Consider the following 18,545-nt stretch of genomic DNA (forward strand, 5'->3'; position numbering starts at 1 on the left):
TTTTTCTCTAACAGTTCTTTAGTGTATGATAGTTTTTAATCTTTAGTTTGTTTAAGTTTTTTTAGTAGTTATATATATATTTTTGGGGGGTGGGGTGGGGTGGCCATACCTGGCTGTGCCCAGGGGTCACCCTGGCCGGATAACGTCCCTGTGCTGATGGAGATCGAGCCCAGGACAACTGGATAGAAGGCAAGTGCCCTCCCCACTGTCCTGCCTCTCTGCCCCCTGCGGACTTTTCTATTAAATATGGAATGACTCTGAAGTTAGTGGGCCCTCATGGGGGGCTGATGAGAAGCAGAGGAGAAGATGTCACTCCCCCGGGACTGGTTGGAGCGCTGGCACTGATGAGCGCGACGAGCCCTACCAGCCACACGACGCCCACTAGGCCTTCCCGGGGTCTCGGGCCGGAGTGAGGGGTTGCCCTTTTCAGGGAAAGGGAGTCGATTCTCGACCTCCTCAGGTCCCCGGGCCTTTGTCCTTCTCGCAGAAAAGCATTTCAGGAGATGAGCTTGAAGCAGGAACATTTTATTTGGAGGCTTTTAGGAAGGGGAAATGAGGGAGGGAGTAACAGGCTCGAGAGAGAGTGCGGCTTCTCCAGAGGCACAGAAAGCCACTGAACACGTTAGGTTGCTAGGTTGCGTTCGGTCCGAGAAAGTCCACACCTCAGGAGGGGAGAAGCCCGTGACATGACCGACCTTGTAGGCAAGAGCAGTCCCTGGGCTCGGGCACACATGAGCGCCCTCCCTTGGTTCAAGGTGGCTAATCTCGGGTTTTCCCCAGGCTGCCCCTGGTGGGAGTTTCTAGCTACCTAGAGTCCGTTGCTAGGGTGGTTGCCAAGGGGGTAGAGTTGAGTGGTCCAAGGTCCTCTTAGAAATTCCTTTCCTAGCCTTTGTTCCTATTCCCTCGGGGGGTCCAGCCTGCTCTGGGCCTCCTAATGTGGGTTAATTTTGACCAGACCTTGGGTCCCGTGCCCTCAGGTGGTCTTTTGGTGGCCATAAAGCTTTTGTTGACTTCCTCGGAGTTCCATGGCCATGGCTACACTTCCCCCATCCACATGTCTGCCTCAGTTCTGTGGGTTAAGAAATGGAGTTAATACTGGCTTGTGGTTATCAAACTTGGGCAGCGTCACAGGGAACGAAGGAAACGCCAAAACCTCCTTCGCTCCCCTTTGGCGCAATTTTTTTTTCTCTCTGGGTCACACCTGGTGATGCACAGGATTTACTCCTGGGTCTGCACTCGGGAATCAGTCCTGGAAGTGCTCAGGGGACCATATGGGATGCTGGGAATCGAACCTGGGTCGGCCGCGTGCAAGGCAAATGCCCTACCCACTGTGCTATCACTCTCCAGCCCCCCTTTGGCGCAGTCTTGCTGGGCCCTTTCCCCTGGCAGTTCTCAGCCCATAGAAAAAAGTGTGTGTGTTGCTTGCCTTAGCTTCTGTGTGTAACCCCGGGCCTCTCTCACACACACATACGCACACACTCACACACAAGTCCAGTGATCACTGCTGAGTCGCCTCCCAGCTAGTCAGTGTCTGGACGGGGAGGTGGTCAGTGACACACGCAGTGCTCAGGGACGATTTCTGGCTCCTGAATGTGTTTGGGGGTGGGTGTGATGCCAGGGAGGGCGTGAGGGTCAGCTGCCCGCAGGGCAAGTACCTGTCCCCTCTGCCCTCTGGCCCCGAATCTGCAATTGTTTGCTTGTCTGTTTGGGATTGAGTTTTTGCGCAGGAATGACACTTGGTGGGCTCAGGGGGCTGTGCGGGAGGCTGGGAGTCGCACTCGGGGTGGCGAGTGTCAGACTGGCAGCTCTCTGGGCTCCGGAAGCTGCCGTGGTTGCTCCCCTGAGACAGACTCTCTCCTCTGCTCTTCAGAGATTTATCCCTGAGAACGAGTGCGCCTCAGAAGGTCCCACAGTGGGCTCAATGGTCAGGGCCCGGTAGTGGCCGCGGCAGCGTCTGACCACCTGACCATGAGTCTGCTGAGGCCCAGCAGGCTGAAGGCCGCCACCAAGATCCTCAAGCATGGGAGCTGGGCCCTGAAGGCGCCCTCGGCCGGTAAGTGCGCTCAGCCCGGGCCAGGGGAGACTCATTCCCACCCGGGAACCCCCTCCCGAGTCCTTAGCCCGGGAAGGGCTCCCTGAGCTGTAGGCACGTTCATGGCTCTGGGGACAGCTCTCACACACGAGTGTCACGTTCTGTGACTTTAGTGTCACGGCAACTGGTGTCAGCTGAGGCGACCAACACGCTCCCTCCTAACTGCTAGCCCCCCCGCTCGGGCTTGGGGACAGGCTGAGGGAGGTGGACTCACCTGGACTAAAGGGCCTCATTGCCGGCCGTAGCCACAGTACAGTGGGGAGGGCAACCGGCACCCCATGGGACTCTCCAGCCTCAACCTCACATGAGTGACCCTGAGCGCAGAGCCAGAAATAGGCCCCTGAGGACTGGCTGGGGTGCTCCCCCCTAAAAGGAAAAGAAGATGGGCCAGTGGACACAGCAGAAATAAGACACTGGGTTGGAGCTTTCGCCTGGCTTGGTCCCTAGCATCACGGGGTGTGTCCAAAGATTTCCCCTCAGCTGCCCAAATATGACTGTGGCCTGGGATGCTGCAGTAGGTAGGCACATCCCCTTCACGGCGGGCCCGGCCAGGCTTCGCCACAAGCAGCCCCCGGCATTGGCTGGGAGAAGCCCCAAGCACTGCTGGGTGTCCCTCCCCCCCCACCACACTTTAACTGGACCTGGATAGGCCCTTCCTGACCATTCTGACCCTTCTGACCCTTTCTGCTGTTCCAGCGGCTGCTCCCGTTGAGAAGTTCGTGCCTGGGGAGAAAACCCCCAGCGTCCCCTCCTCGGAGATGCAGGAGGAGTTTGTGGACAACTTCCAGGTCGGGGAATGAGTCTGGGTGAAGGGGAACATGCCTGGATTCATCCAGTTCCTCGGGGAGACCCAGTTTGCCCCTGGTCAGTGGGCCAGGATCGTCTTGGACGAGCCCATCGGCAAGAACGACGGCTCGGTGGCGGGTGTGCGCTACTTCCAGTGCGAGCCGCTGAAGGGCATCTTCACCCGGCCGTCCAAGCTGAGCAGGAGCTTGCAGGCCGACGATGAGACCAACGGCCTGCAGCCAGCTCCTGCTTCCCGGGTCACACCGCCCCTGTTGGCCTCCCCGGCCCCTGCCGCCGCCCCGAAGGCGCCCCAGCCCTCCACAAAGGAGGCACCGGCCACCCCTCACATCAGCAACCTGACCAGGATGGCCAGCGAGTCCATCTCCAACCTCTCGGAGGCTGGCTCCCTCAAGAACGGGGAGCAGGAGCTGAAGCTCGGGGACCAGGTGCTGGTGAGTGCCGAGGGCAGCGGTCGCGGGTGGGTGTCCATTCACCTGTCTGGTCCATCAGTTTTTGCAGACTCGCGGTTTGGGTGGAAGGACGAGCAGCCAGGACGCCTGGTCCTGCAGTTTCCAGCGTGATGGATGCGTGCGGGGATGCTGCCAGTTTTACCAGTTTAGCCAAAACAGGGTGGAGGGGTCATGCCGTGGGGAGGCCGCGTGCTTTGCACGCCTCTGACCCGGGGTTTACGTCTTGGTCCCATGTACAGTCTCCCAAGCACATCCCGTAGTGATCCCTGAGCACCAAGTCAGAAGTAAGCCCTGAGCACTCTGACTGTGACTCAGAAAACAAACCAACGAACAAATTTGGAAATCGGTTCCATTTCTCTGGTTTGTGATGTTTATGTTTGGGGCGTCACAGGGCTCACCCCGAGCCGCTCTGGGCCATTCCGTGCCCGGCTGTGCGCAAGCCCTGAGCCGTCTCTCCAAACGTGTGTGGTTTGGTGTTTGGGCCACACCTGGCCGTGCTTCCTCCTGGTGGTGAACTCAGGGATCACTCCTGGTAGGGCTCAGTGGACCATCTGGGGTGTCAGGGATGGACCCTGAGTAGGCCACGGGTCGGGACCCGTCTCCGGAACATTCTCAGGAGTATGTTTTGCTGTCTTGGTTGCTCGATCTTCAGACACAGCACCTGCTCTTGTGTTTCTCTGAGCAGCTACTGGAAGGTGGGGGTGAAGGGGCACCCCCATGAGATGAGTTTCTGGTGGGGGTCACCAGGTCCCTGCACGTGGCATCCTCAGTCCACCCCAAGCCCATTCCTCTGCACAGGTCCCCAAAGCAGAGGCGCTTGGCTGTAGACAACTGTTCTCCCGCAGCAGAAGCACTCACTAACGCTTTCAGAACCCGTGGGAAGCGGCCGGGAAAAGTCCCCTCGGGGACGTCTGAGGCGGGCGGCTCTGGACAGACTGGGGGCTGGCCCGGAGCCAGTGGCTTCCCGGGGACCAGAGGGATGGCCACCACCAGGCCAGTGTCCGAGCTGTGGAGGCCGGAGAGGAGAGCAGTGAGGTGACCCACCTGCAGGCGCAGGGTGGCCCTCGGAGAGTCCTGGAGGGTCACGGTCGGGGTTCGGGGATGGCCAAAGAGTAACACGGGGAGGGAATTGGAGCTGGAGGAGACTCACGGTTTAAAGACTGGGGGGCTGGAGCACTAGTACAGCAGAGAGGGCGTTTTCCTTGCACTCAGCAAACCTGGGTTCCCCGGTATCCGATAGGGTCCCCCAAGCATCACAGGAATGATTCCTGAGTGCAGAACCAGGAGTCACCCCTGAGCATCGCCAGGTGTGAGCCAAAGACCCAAAGAAGAAAAAAGACTTTTTTTTTTAACTTGCATTCACAACCGTCCACACCCGGACACAGGGACACCATGTCGTTGGAACAAGGGAGCGGGGACACCGCCACTGGCTCTGTGGTGAATAACTCTGATCAGTTATTCATTTATTGGTGGTGGTGCTCAGGGCTGAGTCCTGGCCCTGTGCTCAGGGACCACATCTGGGCAGGTGTGTGCAAGGCCAACGCCCTGCCTGCTGTGCTGTTCCATCGCTCCATACCTCAGCTAGAGCACGCCTTTCAAAAAAAAGTTTTTGAGGTTTTTTTGGGGGAACCACAACCAGCATAATGGCTGTTTTCTGAAAGAAGAAGGGGTAAAAAAGAAAACCCAAACACTTTCTTTGGTCTTTTTCCTAATTCAAGGAAGGTTTGCTTGGCGCTCCATGGCCTAACGGAGCCGTGGTCAGGAGGCCGTGGCGAGTGGGGGCTGGCCTCGGGGCACTGAGGCGAAGCTCCCATGCAGGGCTGGCGCCCTCCCGGCTCTCCAAAGGGCCTCCTGCCCTTTGCCCCATTCTTCCCTGCTCACAGGAAGTCTAGTTTCTGCGCCAGCTGGCCCCGATGTTTACGGGACTGATCTCCGAGGAGCCCTTCGAAGGCTCTGACATAGCTGTTTCAGACTTAGGCCTGTGGAAGGCGGTCCCCTGCCCCTGGCACTCCCCATCCCTGGCAGTGGACAGGTTGCCCCCATGCTTGTGCTACTTTGGTTCTCTTTGGAGACTCAGGGACCCTCATTGGGGTCACTGGAAATGCCCAGCTCTGACCTCAAGTCCCGTCTGTGCTCGCAAGTAGGCAGGGGTCGCAGAGTGGGACAGTCAGTCGCTCTGGTCAGTCTTATGGTGTCTCAGAGCGGGAGGTCACTCTGTCCGTCCTGTGGCATCTCAGAGTCCAACCGTGAAGAGCTTCTCCGGGCTGATGTGCGGTGGTTCTCCTGACCTTGTGAGATCACTTCCCTTCTCTCCAGCTGAGCTCTGACAGAATGTTCTGGAGACAGGCTTGCAGCAGTTTTGGGCAGATGATATTTCCAGGATATGACGTCAGTGTCTTGAGAGAATTGACTGGCTTCCAGCTGTGCTGTTAGAGGAGGCTGTTTCAAGGTCGGGGACGGAATGTTCTGTGCCAAATTCTTCGCCGATGACCAGCTGTGAGACAGGAACTTTGCAGCCTCTTCTCAGCCCAGGGCCGCCACCCCAGCCACCTGTCTCTTGTTCTTTTATTCCTTGTCACACTCACAGTGCCCAGGGCCCACGCCTGGCCACGGAGGCTGTGCCAGGGCCTTTGCAGATGGCACTTCAGGACTCGCAGAGACAGTCCTGGGTGACGCTGCTACCCCTCGTGCTGCGAGTGACCCCCTAGCACGTGAACCCAGTCCTACCCCAGACCCGAAAAAAGAAAACTGCGCTCTCGGGCATTATTAGTTGAGGTTTCTCTCTCTCTCTCTCTCTCTCTCTCTCTCTCTCTCTCTCTCTCTCTCCTTTCTGTTTTGACTTTTTGGTTTTGGGGTCACTCAGGCTTTGCACTGAGGAATCACTCTTGGCGGGCTAGGGGGACCATCTTGGGTGCTGAGGATTGAACCCAAGGTGGCCACACACAGAGCAAGTGCCCTTCCCCCAGTGCTCCAGCCCTATTTGTCAGCATTCCCGTCAGTGTCCAACGCTGTGATTCTGTTTTGCTCTGCGTCCCAGGGGCCAAGCGTGAAGCCAAGGCATAGTGAAGGAGAACTGGAAAATGGAAGTCCGCTAAGATATGAGAACAGTCATTTTCCTTTAGCTGGTTTCTGGCTTAATTGTTCTTCAGCGGTGGGATTGCCACGGCACTGCTCCCACACCCGCGGGGCAGCGACCCCCTCGCCACACCAGGTGGCTGGCCTGGGTCAGAGATTCCCGGGGTTATGGTCAGACAGGCCACCGGTGTCAGCGAGTGGGTGTGAACGCTGCTGCCTTGCATGGATACTGAGCAGGAGCATCTGTTCACGCTGTAGGGGTTGCGGGGGGGGGAAGTGGCACCTTGACCTTTGGGGTTTCTTCCGGAAATCCCTACTCTGAAGCCAGAATGTTCCTTTGCGGGGGTGGGGGCACTGTGCGCAGTCCAGGGTGCCTGACCCACGTCCCTCCGGCAGGTGGGAGGCGTGAAGGCCGGTGTGGTGCGCTTCCTCGGGGATATGGACTTCGCCAAGGGGGATTGGTGTGGCGTGGAGCTGGACAAGCCGCTGGGCAAGAACGATGGTGCCGTGGCCGGAACAATGTGGGTCCTCTTGCCCCCCCCTCCAGACAGCATGGGGCAGTGCACGGTGCCAGGGAGGCGCTGAGGGGACTGCAGGCCACTTCACTTGGTTCTTAGGCGGGGCCACTTCCGGTGGCACTCGGGGACCCTGCAGGGATGTGGGGACAGCCTGGGGCTCCCACATGCAGCTGTGCTCGGCCCGCAGGAACCCCCCAGGCCTGCTGTCGCCCTTCAGATGCTGGGGAGGCTGCTTGGAATCGCCCCTGGTTTGCGCGGTGGGGGTGGGCGGCGTGCGAGGGAGTGTGTGTGTGTGAATGTTTGAATGTGTGTGCTTCGGAGTGTGGATATGTATGTATGAGGGTGTGTGTATGTGAGCGTGTGAGTGTGGGGCTGTGAGAGTGTTGGTGAGGGCATGAGCATGTGAGTGTTGGTGGGGGTGTGAGCATGTTTGTGAGGGAATGAGAGCGTGTCATTGTTGGTTTGAGAGCGTGCAAGTGTTGGTTGGGGTGTGCGTGTGTGTGACTGGGGCTGTGGGAGTGTGTGAGTGTTGGTTGGGGTGTGAGTGTGAGTGTATTTTTATTGGGGTATGAGTGTGGGACTGAGGAAATGTGGGAGTATTTGTTGGGGTGTGAATATGTATGTATGAGGGGTGTGTATATGAGTGTGTGACTGTGGGACTGTGGGAGTATTGGTTGGGGTGTGAGTGTGAGTGTGTTTTTTAGGGGGTGTGTTTGTGAGTGTGGGACATTGGGAATGTGGGAGTGTTGGTTGGGGTGTGAGTGTGTGTGAGTGTGGGACTGTGGAAATGTGGGAGTGTTTGTTGTGGTGTGTGTGTTTGTTGGGGTGGGAGTGTGAGAGTGTGGGAATGTTGGTTGGGTTGTGAGTGTGTGTGCTCCTTGGGGTGAGTGTGGGAGTGTTTGTTGGGGTGTGAGTGTGTGTTTTTTGGGGTGGGAGTGTGAGAGTTTGGGAGTGTTGGTTGGGGGCTGAGTGTGTACTTGTTGGGGTGTGTGTGAGAGTGTTGGTTGGGGTGTAAGTGTGAGTGTGTGTTGGTTGGGGTGTGAGTGGGAGTTTTGGTTGGGCGTGTGAGTGTGTGTTTGTTGGGTGAGAGTGTTTGTGAGTGTGGGGCTGTGGGAGGGTATGATGTTTGTTGGGGAGTGAGTATGTGTGAGTGTGGGGCTGTAGAAATGTGGGAGTCTTTGTTGTGGTGTGTGTGTTTGTTGGGGTGGGAGTGTGAGAGTGTGGGAATGTTAGTTGGGTTGTGAGTGTGTGTGTTTCTTGGGGTGAGTGTGGGAGTGTTTGTTGGGATGTGAGTGTGTGTTGGGGTGTGAGTATGTGTTTGTTGGGGTGTGAGTGTGTGGGAGTGTTGGTTGGGGTATGAGTGTGAGTTTGTGTTGGTTGGGGTGTGAGTGTGTGTTTGTTGGGTGAGAGTGTGTGTGGGGGGGCTGTGTGAGGGTATGATGTTTGTTGGGGAGTGAGTGTGTGTGAGTGTGGGGCTGTAGAAATGTGGGAGTCTTTGTTGTGGTGTGTGTGTTTGTTGGGGTAGGAATGTGAGAGTGTGGGAATGTTGGTTGGGTTGTGAGTGTGTGTGTTTCTTGGGGTGAGTGTGGGAGTGTTTGTTCGGATGTGAATGTGTGTTGGTTGGGGTGTGAGTGTGTGGGAGTGTTGGTTGGGGTATGAGTGTGAGTTTGTGTTGGTTGGGGTGTGAGTGTGTGTTTGTTGGGTGAGAGTGTGTGTGGGGGGGCTGTGTGAGGGTATGATGTTTGTTGCGGAGTGAGTGTGTGTGAGTGTGGTGCTGTGGAAATGTGGGAGTGTTTGTTGGGGTGTAAGTGTGTGGGAGTGTGGGGCTGTGGGAGCGTGTTAGTCTGTGGGCGTGTGAGACTGTGGGACTCAGTGGACGCCTCGGTCGGCGCCTGTCTCTCTTGCCAAAGGGGTCTTTTGTCCCCCCCTCCTCGTTGTCGCAGGTACTTCCAGTTCAGCCCAAGTACGGCTTGTTTGCTCCCATTCACAAAGTCACCAAGATCGGCTTCCCCTCCACGACGCCGGCCAAGGCCAAGGCGGCCCCCATGAGGCATGTGATGGCCACCACCCCCGCCAGTCTGAAGCGCCGCCCGTCGGCCTCCTCGCTCAGCTCCGTGAGCTCCGTGGCCTCATCCGTGAGCAGCAGGCTCAGCCGCGTGGGACTAGTAAGAAGCTCCCCCTACCCCGCGCGGTGCTCACGCCCCCACAGACTCCCACGGCCCCAGGGGTGAGAGGCGGAGCAGGACTGGGTGGGCTGAGCAGCTCCGGGGGGGCAGCCGAGTGGCTTCCCAGCCACCACCGGTGACAGGAGCAGGGATGGGCCTTTCCTCGGGTGCTCAGGGCTCATGCCGCCTTAGGGATGAAGTGGGGGAGCTGAAGGGGGCTTCGGAGGGTCAGAGCGGGACCCAGAGACTCTGGGGAACGCTTGGTGCTTGGCGTTGCTTGTTTGCTCTCTCCGTCCCTCCCTGCTCCCTCCTGTCCCTCTGCACCCCTGTCGACATGCAGAGGGGCCTCGACTTCTGTCCATTGCGGGGCCGCAAGTCAAAGCTGGGGCCTCGTGGCTTCTCCCCTCACGTCTCTCTGAGTCCTAAACACTAAAGTGTGTCCGAATGTGCAAGGGTGTCCTGAGATATTGTCCACAGGGAAACGGGCCCACGATGGAGACGTGTCCCAGGTGGCTGGCTTTGCTGGGGGCTGCGCTTCCTGCCACCTCCTCTGCTCCGTGCATTGACCCTCGATGCGGAAGAGGAGGGAGTGAGTGTGTGTGCAACGGAAGATACAAAACAGATGACATGGGAACGGGAGCCAGGAGGCCACGCGCCGTGGGCACAGGCCTGGGGCCAGTCCTGTCTTGCTCGACCACCACCAGGTTTCCCTGCCCTGCCTCCATCCTCATGTCCGACTCCTCCTTCCCCTCGCCTCGCCATTCAGGAGGGGAGCAGACTCAGAAACCCCTCTCCTTCCCTTGCGAGCCAGCCCATTTGTGGAATTTGGTTTTGTTTTTCTGCTTGACTGTGGGCCACACCCTGCAGTGCTTCAAGGGGCCGTTTGCAGTGCTGGGGTTGAGCCGGGGCCTCCCACATCCGAGCAAGAGCCCCACGCCTAAGCCGTATCTCCAGCCTCCCCCCGCTGTCTTGTTTTGTTCTGTTCTGGGGTCACACCTGGCAGAGCCCAGGGCTTTCTCTCGCTTCTGTGCTCGGGATTATTCCTGGCGGGCCTCTGGGATTGAGCCTGGGCAGCGCTGGGGCTTCGCTCTCCAGCCCTTTGGCCCCTGCCTTGCATATCTTTATGCAGGGTGGAGCTCACTCCTACACTGCACGTCACCGTTAGCACATATGACAGGAATATAGAATGATTCTGTGTGACTTCATGGAAGTATACCTCGACAATGTAATTCCATACATGCACACACAAGCGTTCACACACACAAAGCGACTCATACATGTACACGTAGTGCATACCGTATATACACAGGCTTATGGGTGTATACACACAGGCACGTACCTGCATAGACACAATGCGCGTGTGCACACAGGTGTGTGTACACATGCCCAGAGGAACGTACGTGCATGCATACATACATGCACACAGGTCCGTGCGTGCCCTGTGGGAGCCTCTCGGTTCGCTTGTTGGCTGAGTTGCTCTCTGAGGTACCAGGCTCCCACAGAGGGTCTGGCCTTGCTGGCATGGAGCCTGGGGCCTCACACACCACGCATATGGCAGAGGCTTTGGCATCAACATCCTGAGTTCAGTTCGTGGCCCCCACCTTGCCCAGCCCCTCAGCGCCCGCCTCCCCCCATGCCAGGGGTGCTGCTTTCTCTCTGCTCCGGCGCCTGAACTCACAGTCTCGTTCGTCTCCACGGTTGGCTGAAAGAAGCTGTTCGCTCCCGGGCTGGTTTCCTCAGGGAGCTGTCTCAGGCCCAGGAAGCGCATGCGTGCCCCACCACTCAGGCCAGGAGGCTCAGGGAACACCGCCGCCCGCCTTTCCTAGTTTTTATTTTTGCTCTTTGGTTTTGGGGCTCACCTGGCAGTGCTCAGGGACTCCAGGCGTGGTGCTTGGGGGCTGCTCCCGGTGGAGGGGGTTTGAGCCCAGGTCTTGGTGGAGACCCCCAAAGCTGTCAAGTTCTTCCCAGCCACCCCTTGAAATCAGAGTTGACTGCAGCACTGCACATGGCTGGGCCCGAGAGCTCGTGTGCTCCTAGAAATTTTATTTATTTATTATTTGGTTTTGGGGCCACACTCAGGGGTGCTCAGGGCTTATTCCTGGCTCTCTGCAGGGGGGGGGTGTCACTCCTGATGTTGCTGGATCTTGAACCTCTGAAAGTACCTTCCCCCACCCCCCCCACCCCACAATAGACTCTTTGGCCCTGGGGAGAGCATTTAGTAAGTAAAGTAAGTAAAGGCCCTCCTGTTGATCGTCGATTTGCTCGAGTGGGCCCAGTAACGTCTCCATTGGAAACTTTATTGTTACTGTGTCTGGCATATCGAATACTCTCGGTAGCTTGCCGGGCTTTTAATCTGACCAATATACTTTAAGTGTATTGGGAAGTCACAGCCAGATCCTTACGCAGAGGCAAGGATGAGCTGCTCCCCGGACAGAACCAGGTAGCTCGAGAGCTCCCAGCAGGCAAAGCAGCAGTGGACAGCCTGGGCCCTGCTGGGCCCGTCAGTCAGCAGGCAATTGGCAGCAGCTCAGATGATGCAGGGAAGCGGCAAGACCAGGGCGATGGGTCAGGCGTGGCCGGGCAGAAGGAGCGGACGTCCTCGGCCACCCCCACCCCAGCCCCCGCCACCGTGTGCCTGAAGAATGAAGACCAGGTCCCGCTGTGTCCCCGCCTGCAGGGGCCGTTGTGCCGCAAGGAAACTGGGTCTGTAGAGCGACCATGAGTGACCACGAGCCCAGGACAGAACGGACAGGACCCCCAGTCCCCGCGGCCCTCCAGCCCACTCCCCTCCCCTCCTCACTGTCTTTGTCTCTTCTCTCCTTTCCTTTGTGCTTGGTCTTCCCCTGAGCTGCCCTTGCTGTCCTGCTCGCTGGGCGTGAGCCCTCACAATGCTCACCCACCACTTGTTCCTTTTTTCCCTGGATTTTGGGCCACACCCCAGCAATGCTCAGGACTTCCTCCGGGCTCTGCACTCAGGAGTCACTGCTGGTGGGCTCGGGACCCTATGGGGTGGGTACCTGGGATCCATTTCGGGTCAGCGGCGTGCAAGGCCAGCGCCTTCCCCGCAACTTTACCATTCTAGCCTCTCATCCCCCACTTTCGAAGGCAGATGGCACAGGGGTCTTTTATGGGGTCACACCTAGTGACCCTCAGGGGCACGGGGCCATTCCCAGAAACAAGAGTCTCTGGTTAGTGCTATTCAGGCCTGGGGCGGGTGCTGGGGAGAGCGAGGTGAGCTGGAAGGAAGAGGAAGAGAGAAGGGCCAGGCTGCCCTGGGAGACCCAGACGGACCTGCAAGGCTGAAGATGCTGGAGCCGGCCTCAAGCTCATGCCAAGGGCTCAGCCTTAAGGAAGCTCAGGCCAGAGCAGGCTGTGGAGGGGGCTGCCTCCGGCTCTCCAGAAGAGTCTCTGGATTCCCACGAAGCCCGTCAGTGGAGCTCAGGTCCTGTCCAAGGATCTTTGGGAAGGTTTCAAGACGCTTCTGCTAAGAGTCGCTGGCCCATATGCACGGATGCAGCGCTACTCCATCTGCTTTGCTGAGGATAGCCGTGTGCATGCCCGCATCCGCCACCCCCACCCCCTTCACGTCTCTTTTTCCTTTGCAGTTGCCAGAAACCTCCTCTCACTATGCCTGCAAGATCTCCAGCACCACCGCCCTCCAAGAGGCACTGAAGGAGAAGCAGCAGCACATTCACCAGCTGCTGGCCCAGCGGGACCTGGAGAGGGTGGAGGTGGCCAAGGCCACGAGCCATGAGGGGGTGATAGATCAGGAGCTGGCCCTGGCCGGGACGGGCACGACCAGGTGACGTCTGTGCAGACGACATTGCCGGGCCCAAGAGACGCTTGCGGCAAATGCTGGGCGCGACCTTGGTGCAGGCAGTGCAGGGAGAGGCCGTGGGTCCCCGTCTGCCGTCATTGCGGTGGCATCCGGCGCGTGGTTTTATCACATACCCCTTATCCTCACCCCGTGGGGGTTCCAGGAGCGCCAAGTTGTCCCTGCTGGTGCTTTCGTGGTGTGGTTCCCTTCCGGCCTTCCAGAAATGCTGCAGCTTAGGTGGGAGATGCGTTCAGTGTGCCGTGGTGGCAGGTGGCGGTGCCAGCCCACAGAGGGCTGTCGGGGGCGGGCGAGGACACTCACGCGCAGTTGCCTCCACAGCACGTCCTGGAGCTAGGGGCTAAGATGGACAAGCAGCGGGCCATGCTGGAAGCGAGCGACCGGGAGAAGGTGGAGCTGCTGAACCAGCTGGAGGAGGAGAAGAGGTGAGGCCGTGCCCCAAGCTGGGGAACTGCCTCGGGCGGGGCGCCCCCGGCCTTCCAGGGCTGTGAGGACCAGAAACCACCGGGTGCCCAGTCCTGAGCGTGGCCTCACCGGGGGGAATGGGGGAAGCTCACTGGAGCCCAGGCACCCCCGGCCCTCACTGCTGTGTCCACGTGGCCTGGTATTCCAGAGGCCTGTGCTGGGTGGCTGGGAACTGTCGTATCCCAGTGGGGCCCTGTGGGAGTCCCTGGGGTTAAGTCCTGGGCGGGAGGAAACCCGCAGCACCCATGGGGCACGGCAGCAGACAGGCAGGGCTCAGGCCAGGCTGCAGACAGATGGACGCGGGCCTCAGGCCTGGCTGCAGAGAGACGGACACGGGATGCCCGCCAAGACCGCCTTCTCAGATGGTCTTCTGGCAGTGTGTTGTCCAGGGGCACTGCCAGTGCCCGGCTCAGCTCCTCAGCTGCACATGCCGAACACTCCACGTCCCCTGGGAGCCCGTCCTGCCCCCCCAGCCCCGAGTCATTTGCTGCTTCTCCCCCAGGGGCTCTGTTGTTGTCCCGATGTGGGGACAGGAGCTGGCTGACAGGAACTAGTATGTGCCCCGGGTCAGTCTTTAACCACCTCTGTTAGCTGCGAGGCAGATAAGGCTGATATGACACTGTGCCTGGTGTTGGCTCGAAAGAGCTTCCTCCTGTAGCCTGCGGGTCCCACCCAGTGCTCGCAGCCGAGGGGACTCACCGACTTTCTTTTTATTCTTTTTGGGTCAACCCAGCGATGCTCTGGGGTTACTCCTGCCTCGGCACTCAGGAATTACTCCTGGCATTGCCCAAGGGACCATAATGGGATGCTGGGAATTGAACCCGGGTCGGCCACGTGCAAGACAAACGCCCTGCCCGCTGTACTCTCGATCTGGCCCTCGCTGACTCTCTCAGCCCTCCTGTGTGTGGAGCCGGGGGCTGGGTCGGGCGCTCATCTACAGGATGGTGGCCCTCATGGGGGGCAGCAGTGGGCCCCTCACAACTCTCCCTCTCCCCCACAGGAAAGTGGAGGACCTCCAGTTCCGAGTCGAAGAGGAGTCCATCACCAAAGGCGACCTGGAGGTAAAGCCCGGGCAGGTCCCAGAGGCTTGCAGGGTGCAGGCAAGGATGCGGGGTGGCCTGGCCGACCCCCGCCAGGACCACTTCTGCTGGAGACTCCGAATCAGACAGGGATACCTAGGATCATGCACCTGGCAGGGCCCGGCTGAGGCTCCTCTGCTCCTTGGGGCTGGAGGCTGCTGTTGATGAGCGTTTTTCTCTTGTTCTGACAGTTGGGTCTACGAGTTTGCCTCAGCTTTGATTTTCAGTCGAGCAGCACAAATCAAATCCTTTAGAACCCCAGTTTTTTGAAGGTATTCCTTAAAACAAGAAGAAGCAAACAGTTAGTTTGCAAAAGAATAATTTCTGTTTCTGCTTCTTTTCCTTCCTGTTTTAAGTTCATGGAAATTTTGTTTTCCCACCAGAAGGAGGTGAAGGCCCTGCAGGCGGCCTCCGAGAAGCTCACCAAGGAGAGCGAGTGGCTGAGGACCAAGCTGGACCATGCCAACAAGGAGAACGCGGACGTGATCGCCCTGTGGAAGTCCAAGCTGGAGACGGCCATCGCCCCGCACCAACAGGCCATGGGCGAGCCGAAGGCGGCCGTGAGCCGGGGCGGGGGCGCCGAGGCGGCCGAGCTGGCCGAGCTCAAGAAGCAGATGGAGAGGCTACAGTTCGAGTCCCAGCAGGAGGTAGAGAGCCTGAAGGCCCAGCTGGCGGCTGAGCGTGCAGCACACGCCTTGGAGCTGCAGACACTCAGGTCGCGGCTGGTCAGGATGGCCCAGGAGCAGAAGAACAGCCTGGAGGCCGGGCGGGCCAAGCTCGACCAGACCAAAGACCAGCACCTGGTGGAGATGGAGGACGCCCTGAACAAGCTGCAGGAGGCGGAGACGAAGGTAAAGCACCTGGAGGGGTTGCGGGCCATGTGTAGTCAGCAAGCCCAGGCCCTGGCCGACGCCACGGCGCAGCTGGAGGCCACCCAGCAGAAGCTCTTGCAGTTCGATGGGCTCTGGAAGGCCAGTTCCGAAGGTAAATTGGGAATGGAGAAACTCAGGCAGCAGCTCCAGGTGGTTGAGCGGCAGATTCAGGAGTTAGAGAATGCAAAGCGGGCCGAGAGCGGCAGGTTGGTACCCGGGCACCCTCGCCCACTTCCAGGCTTGCTCCCTGCATGCTGTGTGTCAGTGTACTTGCCGCCGTGTTCCGGCTTGGTGCTGACAGGTCTCCCGTGCGGTTCCCTCTGATGGGACTGAGAACGTGTCGGCATGATTCTGGGGTGGTCATTGGTCCCCAGCACCCGGATGCCGTGCTAGCCTAGGCCCTGGCTAATTGGGCCCATCTGGGGTCTTTCTGAAACTGAGAACTCTTCACAAGGCTAGTGAGAAAACAAGATAGGAGCCCCCAAAGCAAACCTCTGCCCCCCCCCCCTTGGGCCCCCTGCATACTCGCCGACTCCGCCCAGACCCTTGGGCTCAAGGCTGTCTGCAGGGGTCTTTCCCTGACCTTGCTGACCACCTGCTCGTGTGACTAACTTTGCTGTCCTCTCCCCGAGGCGCCTCAGTTTGCAGCTGGTGCTCAATGCCTCTGAACCTCTGAGCTCCCTCAGGGCTGGTGACGTGGCCCATCTTGGTATTTCTCATTGCCGACCCCTCCCTGCCTGCAGCACAAGCCCCAGCCCAGCCCTGCAGAGATTTCAGCCCTTTCAGCCTCTAAGGGGTGCTTGAGCCAAGTCCGCCTTCCAGCATGGCCTCCTGCTGGCCACGGGCATGGACTCTCATGGTAGCCCTGACCCTGGGGAAGGACAAGACAGTGAGATCTGGGCCAAGCCGAGGAAGCTGCAGTTCTCACCAAGGAGCCCCGAGAAATGCCCTTTTCCTCCTATAGGATTGTGGTGGCAGAGACGCGCCCTCCCAGCCACCCCCCACCCACCCCCCTGGCGCTGTGCGCTTTGTTGAAGAAACTTCTCTGTTGGCCAAGTTGGAAGGGCTGTGGGATTTGTAGACAGGACTGACAGACATAAGAGAAGGACCCAGAGACCCCCGGGAGTTCCTCTCAGGACTCAGGGCTCCTTAGCTGGCATTCCAGAAACAAACGGAATCAATTCCTAGGACACAGCAGGGGATAGTTGACCCACTTGTTCGCATCAAGATGTAACAAACGTCAAGGTCTGGTGACTGCTGTCTAGTGGATTAGAGGTTCTTCGATTTAAATTTCATATTGAAACCCCTCAAACTTTTAAAGTCCAGACAAGAAACTACAAGAAAGTAAATCTTGGGTGCCAGAGTGATAGTACAGTGGGAAGGGCATTTGCCTTGCACACGGCCTACGTGAGTTCGATCTCCAGGATCCCATAGGGTCGCTGTCATTGTCACTGTCCTCCCATTGTTCATCTATTAGCTCGAGTGGGCCAAAAAAAAAAAAAAGATAACCTGTTCTTCCCTCCTTCCCCTCCCTTTCCCTTTCTTCCCTGTTTCCTCCCTCCCTCCTTCGTATCCTTAGCCTCCCTCCTCCCTTGCTTACGTCCTTCTTCCTCGCCAAGCCATGCTCTCGGCTCTGGGGTCCTCCCGCCCAGCAGTAGTGGGTCTTTTCAGCTTGTGGACCGATCTCAGGCTCGCCCAGTGGTGCTGCAGTTCCAACTCGGGCCTGGTGTGTACTCCAGCCCTTTGTGCCATCTCCCCACCCCTGGAAAGTCAGTCTTTCTCATAGGCTTTCTTATTTTCTGGTCGCTCCAAATTAAGGTCTAGAAAACGCCTCTGTTTGAGCCGTTTTCAGTAACCACTAGACAGTCATCACCAGAACTGATGGCGCCAAGGCCTTGGCTTCGAGAGCTTCAGGCAATCACGCTCACCTCACGCCTCTGTTCTTTGGGGTTGTGTTGGGTCATGGGCTTCTCATACGTGTTTTCTGTTTTGTTTTCCCCTTCCTGTTTCTGTTCCCCTTCCCCTTGGTCCATTCACTCCATCCTTGTGACTCTGGTAGGCCGATAGCCTGGCCGAGGAGCTGCAGGGGAAGGAGCTAGCGCTTCGTAGTCTTCAGGAGAACTTGAACGAAGCCGGCCGAGTGAAGGAGGCTTTGGAGAAAGAGCTTCGGAGTTTGTTGAGTACCAGTCGGACGCTGATCTTCACCTTGCTGAGGGCAAAGCGAAGCCTCCTCAGGCGAGCTCAGCCCTATCGCCTCTGAGGCTCACGAGCGTGTCAGCTAGAAAGCCCCAGGGGCTGTGCGAGCCCCCATTGGGGCAGCAAAGGTTGGTGCGCTGCTCTGTCCCCTCTGTGTCCTCCGCCTCTGCCTGATCAGTGAGTGGCCAGCGATGCTCCCGGAGTGCTGGGCTCCTTCCTCCCCTCAGCAGCGCCTCAGGCTCCTCTCCCGTGCCCCCTGCCCCCTCGGCTCTGTCTCCCCTGCCAGCCGGGAACACTGGGGGCTCACAGCAAGGGGAGGGGGTGAGAGACATGCGCTGGTAAGTCCGGTTTTCTGGAACCTTCCAGACACCTTCCTGCACTGGATCAAAGTGTGTTTTCTGGTTTTCTTTTTAGGATTTGTGTGTGTGTGTGTGCGTGTTTGTTTGTGTCTTGGGCTTTTTAGTATTCAGCTGTGCTGAGACCTTCACCTGGTGGCCCTCATGGGACCACGTGGAATGCTGGGTATTGAACCTGGGTTGGGCACATACAAAGCAAAACACCTAAAGTATCTGGTTGTTTTTGTTTTTGTTTTCTTTTTTGGCTTTTTGGGTCACACCTGGTGATGCTCAGAGGTTACTCCTAGCTCTGCACTCAGGAATTACTCCTGGCGGAGCTTGGGGGACTACATGGGATTCGGGGGATTGAACCTGGGTCAGCCACGTGCAAGGCAAACGCCCTCCCCACTGTCCCATCACTCCGGAGCTGGACCTTGATGAACTGGGCCTTTCCATTGAGACAGTACTGACGGGGTCCCGTCAGGACCCGAGACTGAGCCCTGAAGGAGCCATTCAGAACCCTGCGGGAGGTTTCCAAGGGAATCGTCCTATCGTCCTTGCCGGGGCAGCATGGGCCCAGCAACGCAGCATCATAGTCTATCTGTGTATGCTCGAGAACATGTGTAAACACGTGTGTCCACAGCCATGCACACACCC

At 58.4% G+C, this 18,545-nt stretch overlaps 1 protein-coding gene and 1 pseudogene across 1 annotated transcript in view; both read left to right on the plus strand.

Annotated features, from left to right (window-relative positions):
- LOC130021670 (vacuolar protein sorting-associated protein 33A-like) overlaps positions 1–1,939 on the plus strand; it is a gene marked incomplete at its 5' end in the record, with an annotated part of 38,420 nt that extends 36,481 nt beyond the window's left edge. Inside the window, 1 exon segment of the mRNA XM_056112424.1 lies at positions 1,871–1,939. Coding sequence (XP_055968399.1) covers positions 1,871–1,939 — 69 coding nt within the window.
- A 29-nt stretch (positions 1,940–1,968) lies between these two features.
- The window catches only part of LOC130021671 (CAP-Gly domain-containing linker protein 1-like), a 47,059-nt pseudogene continuing 30,482 nt past the window's right edge, over positions 1,969–18,545 (plus strand).

Source organism: Sorex fumeus, unplaced genomic scaffold (genome assembly GCF_029834395.1).
Source record: "Sorex fumeus unplaced genomic scaffold, SorFum_2.1 ptg000018l, whole genome shotgun sequence".
In the NCBI taxonomy this organism is placed as follows: domain Eukaryota; kingdom Metazoa; phylum Chordata; class Mammalia; order Eulipotyphla; family Soricidae; genus Sorex; species Sorex fumeus.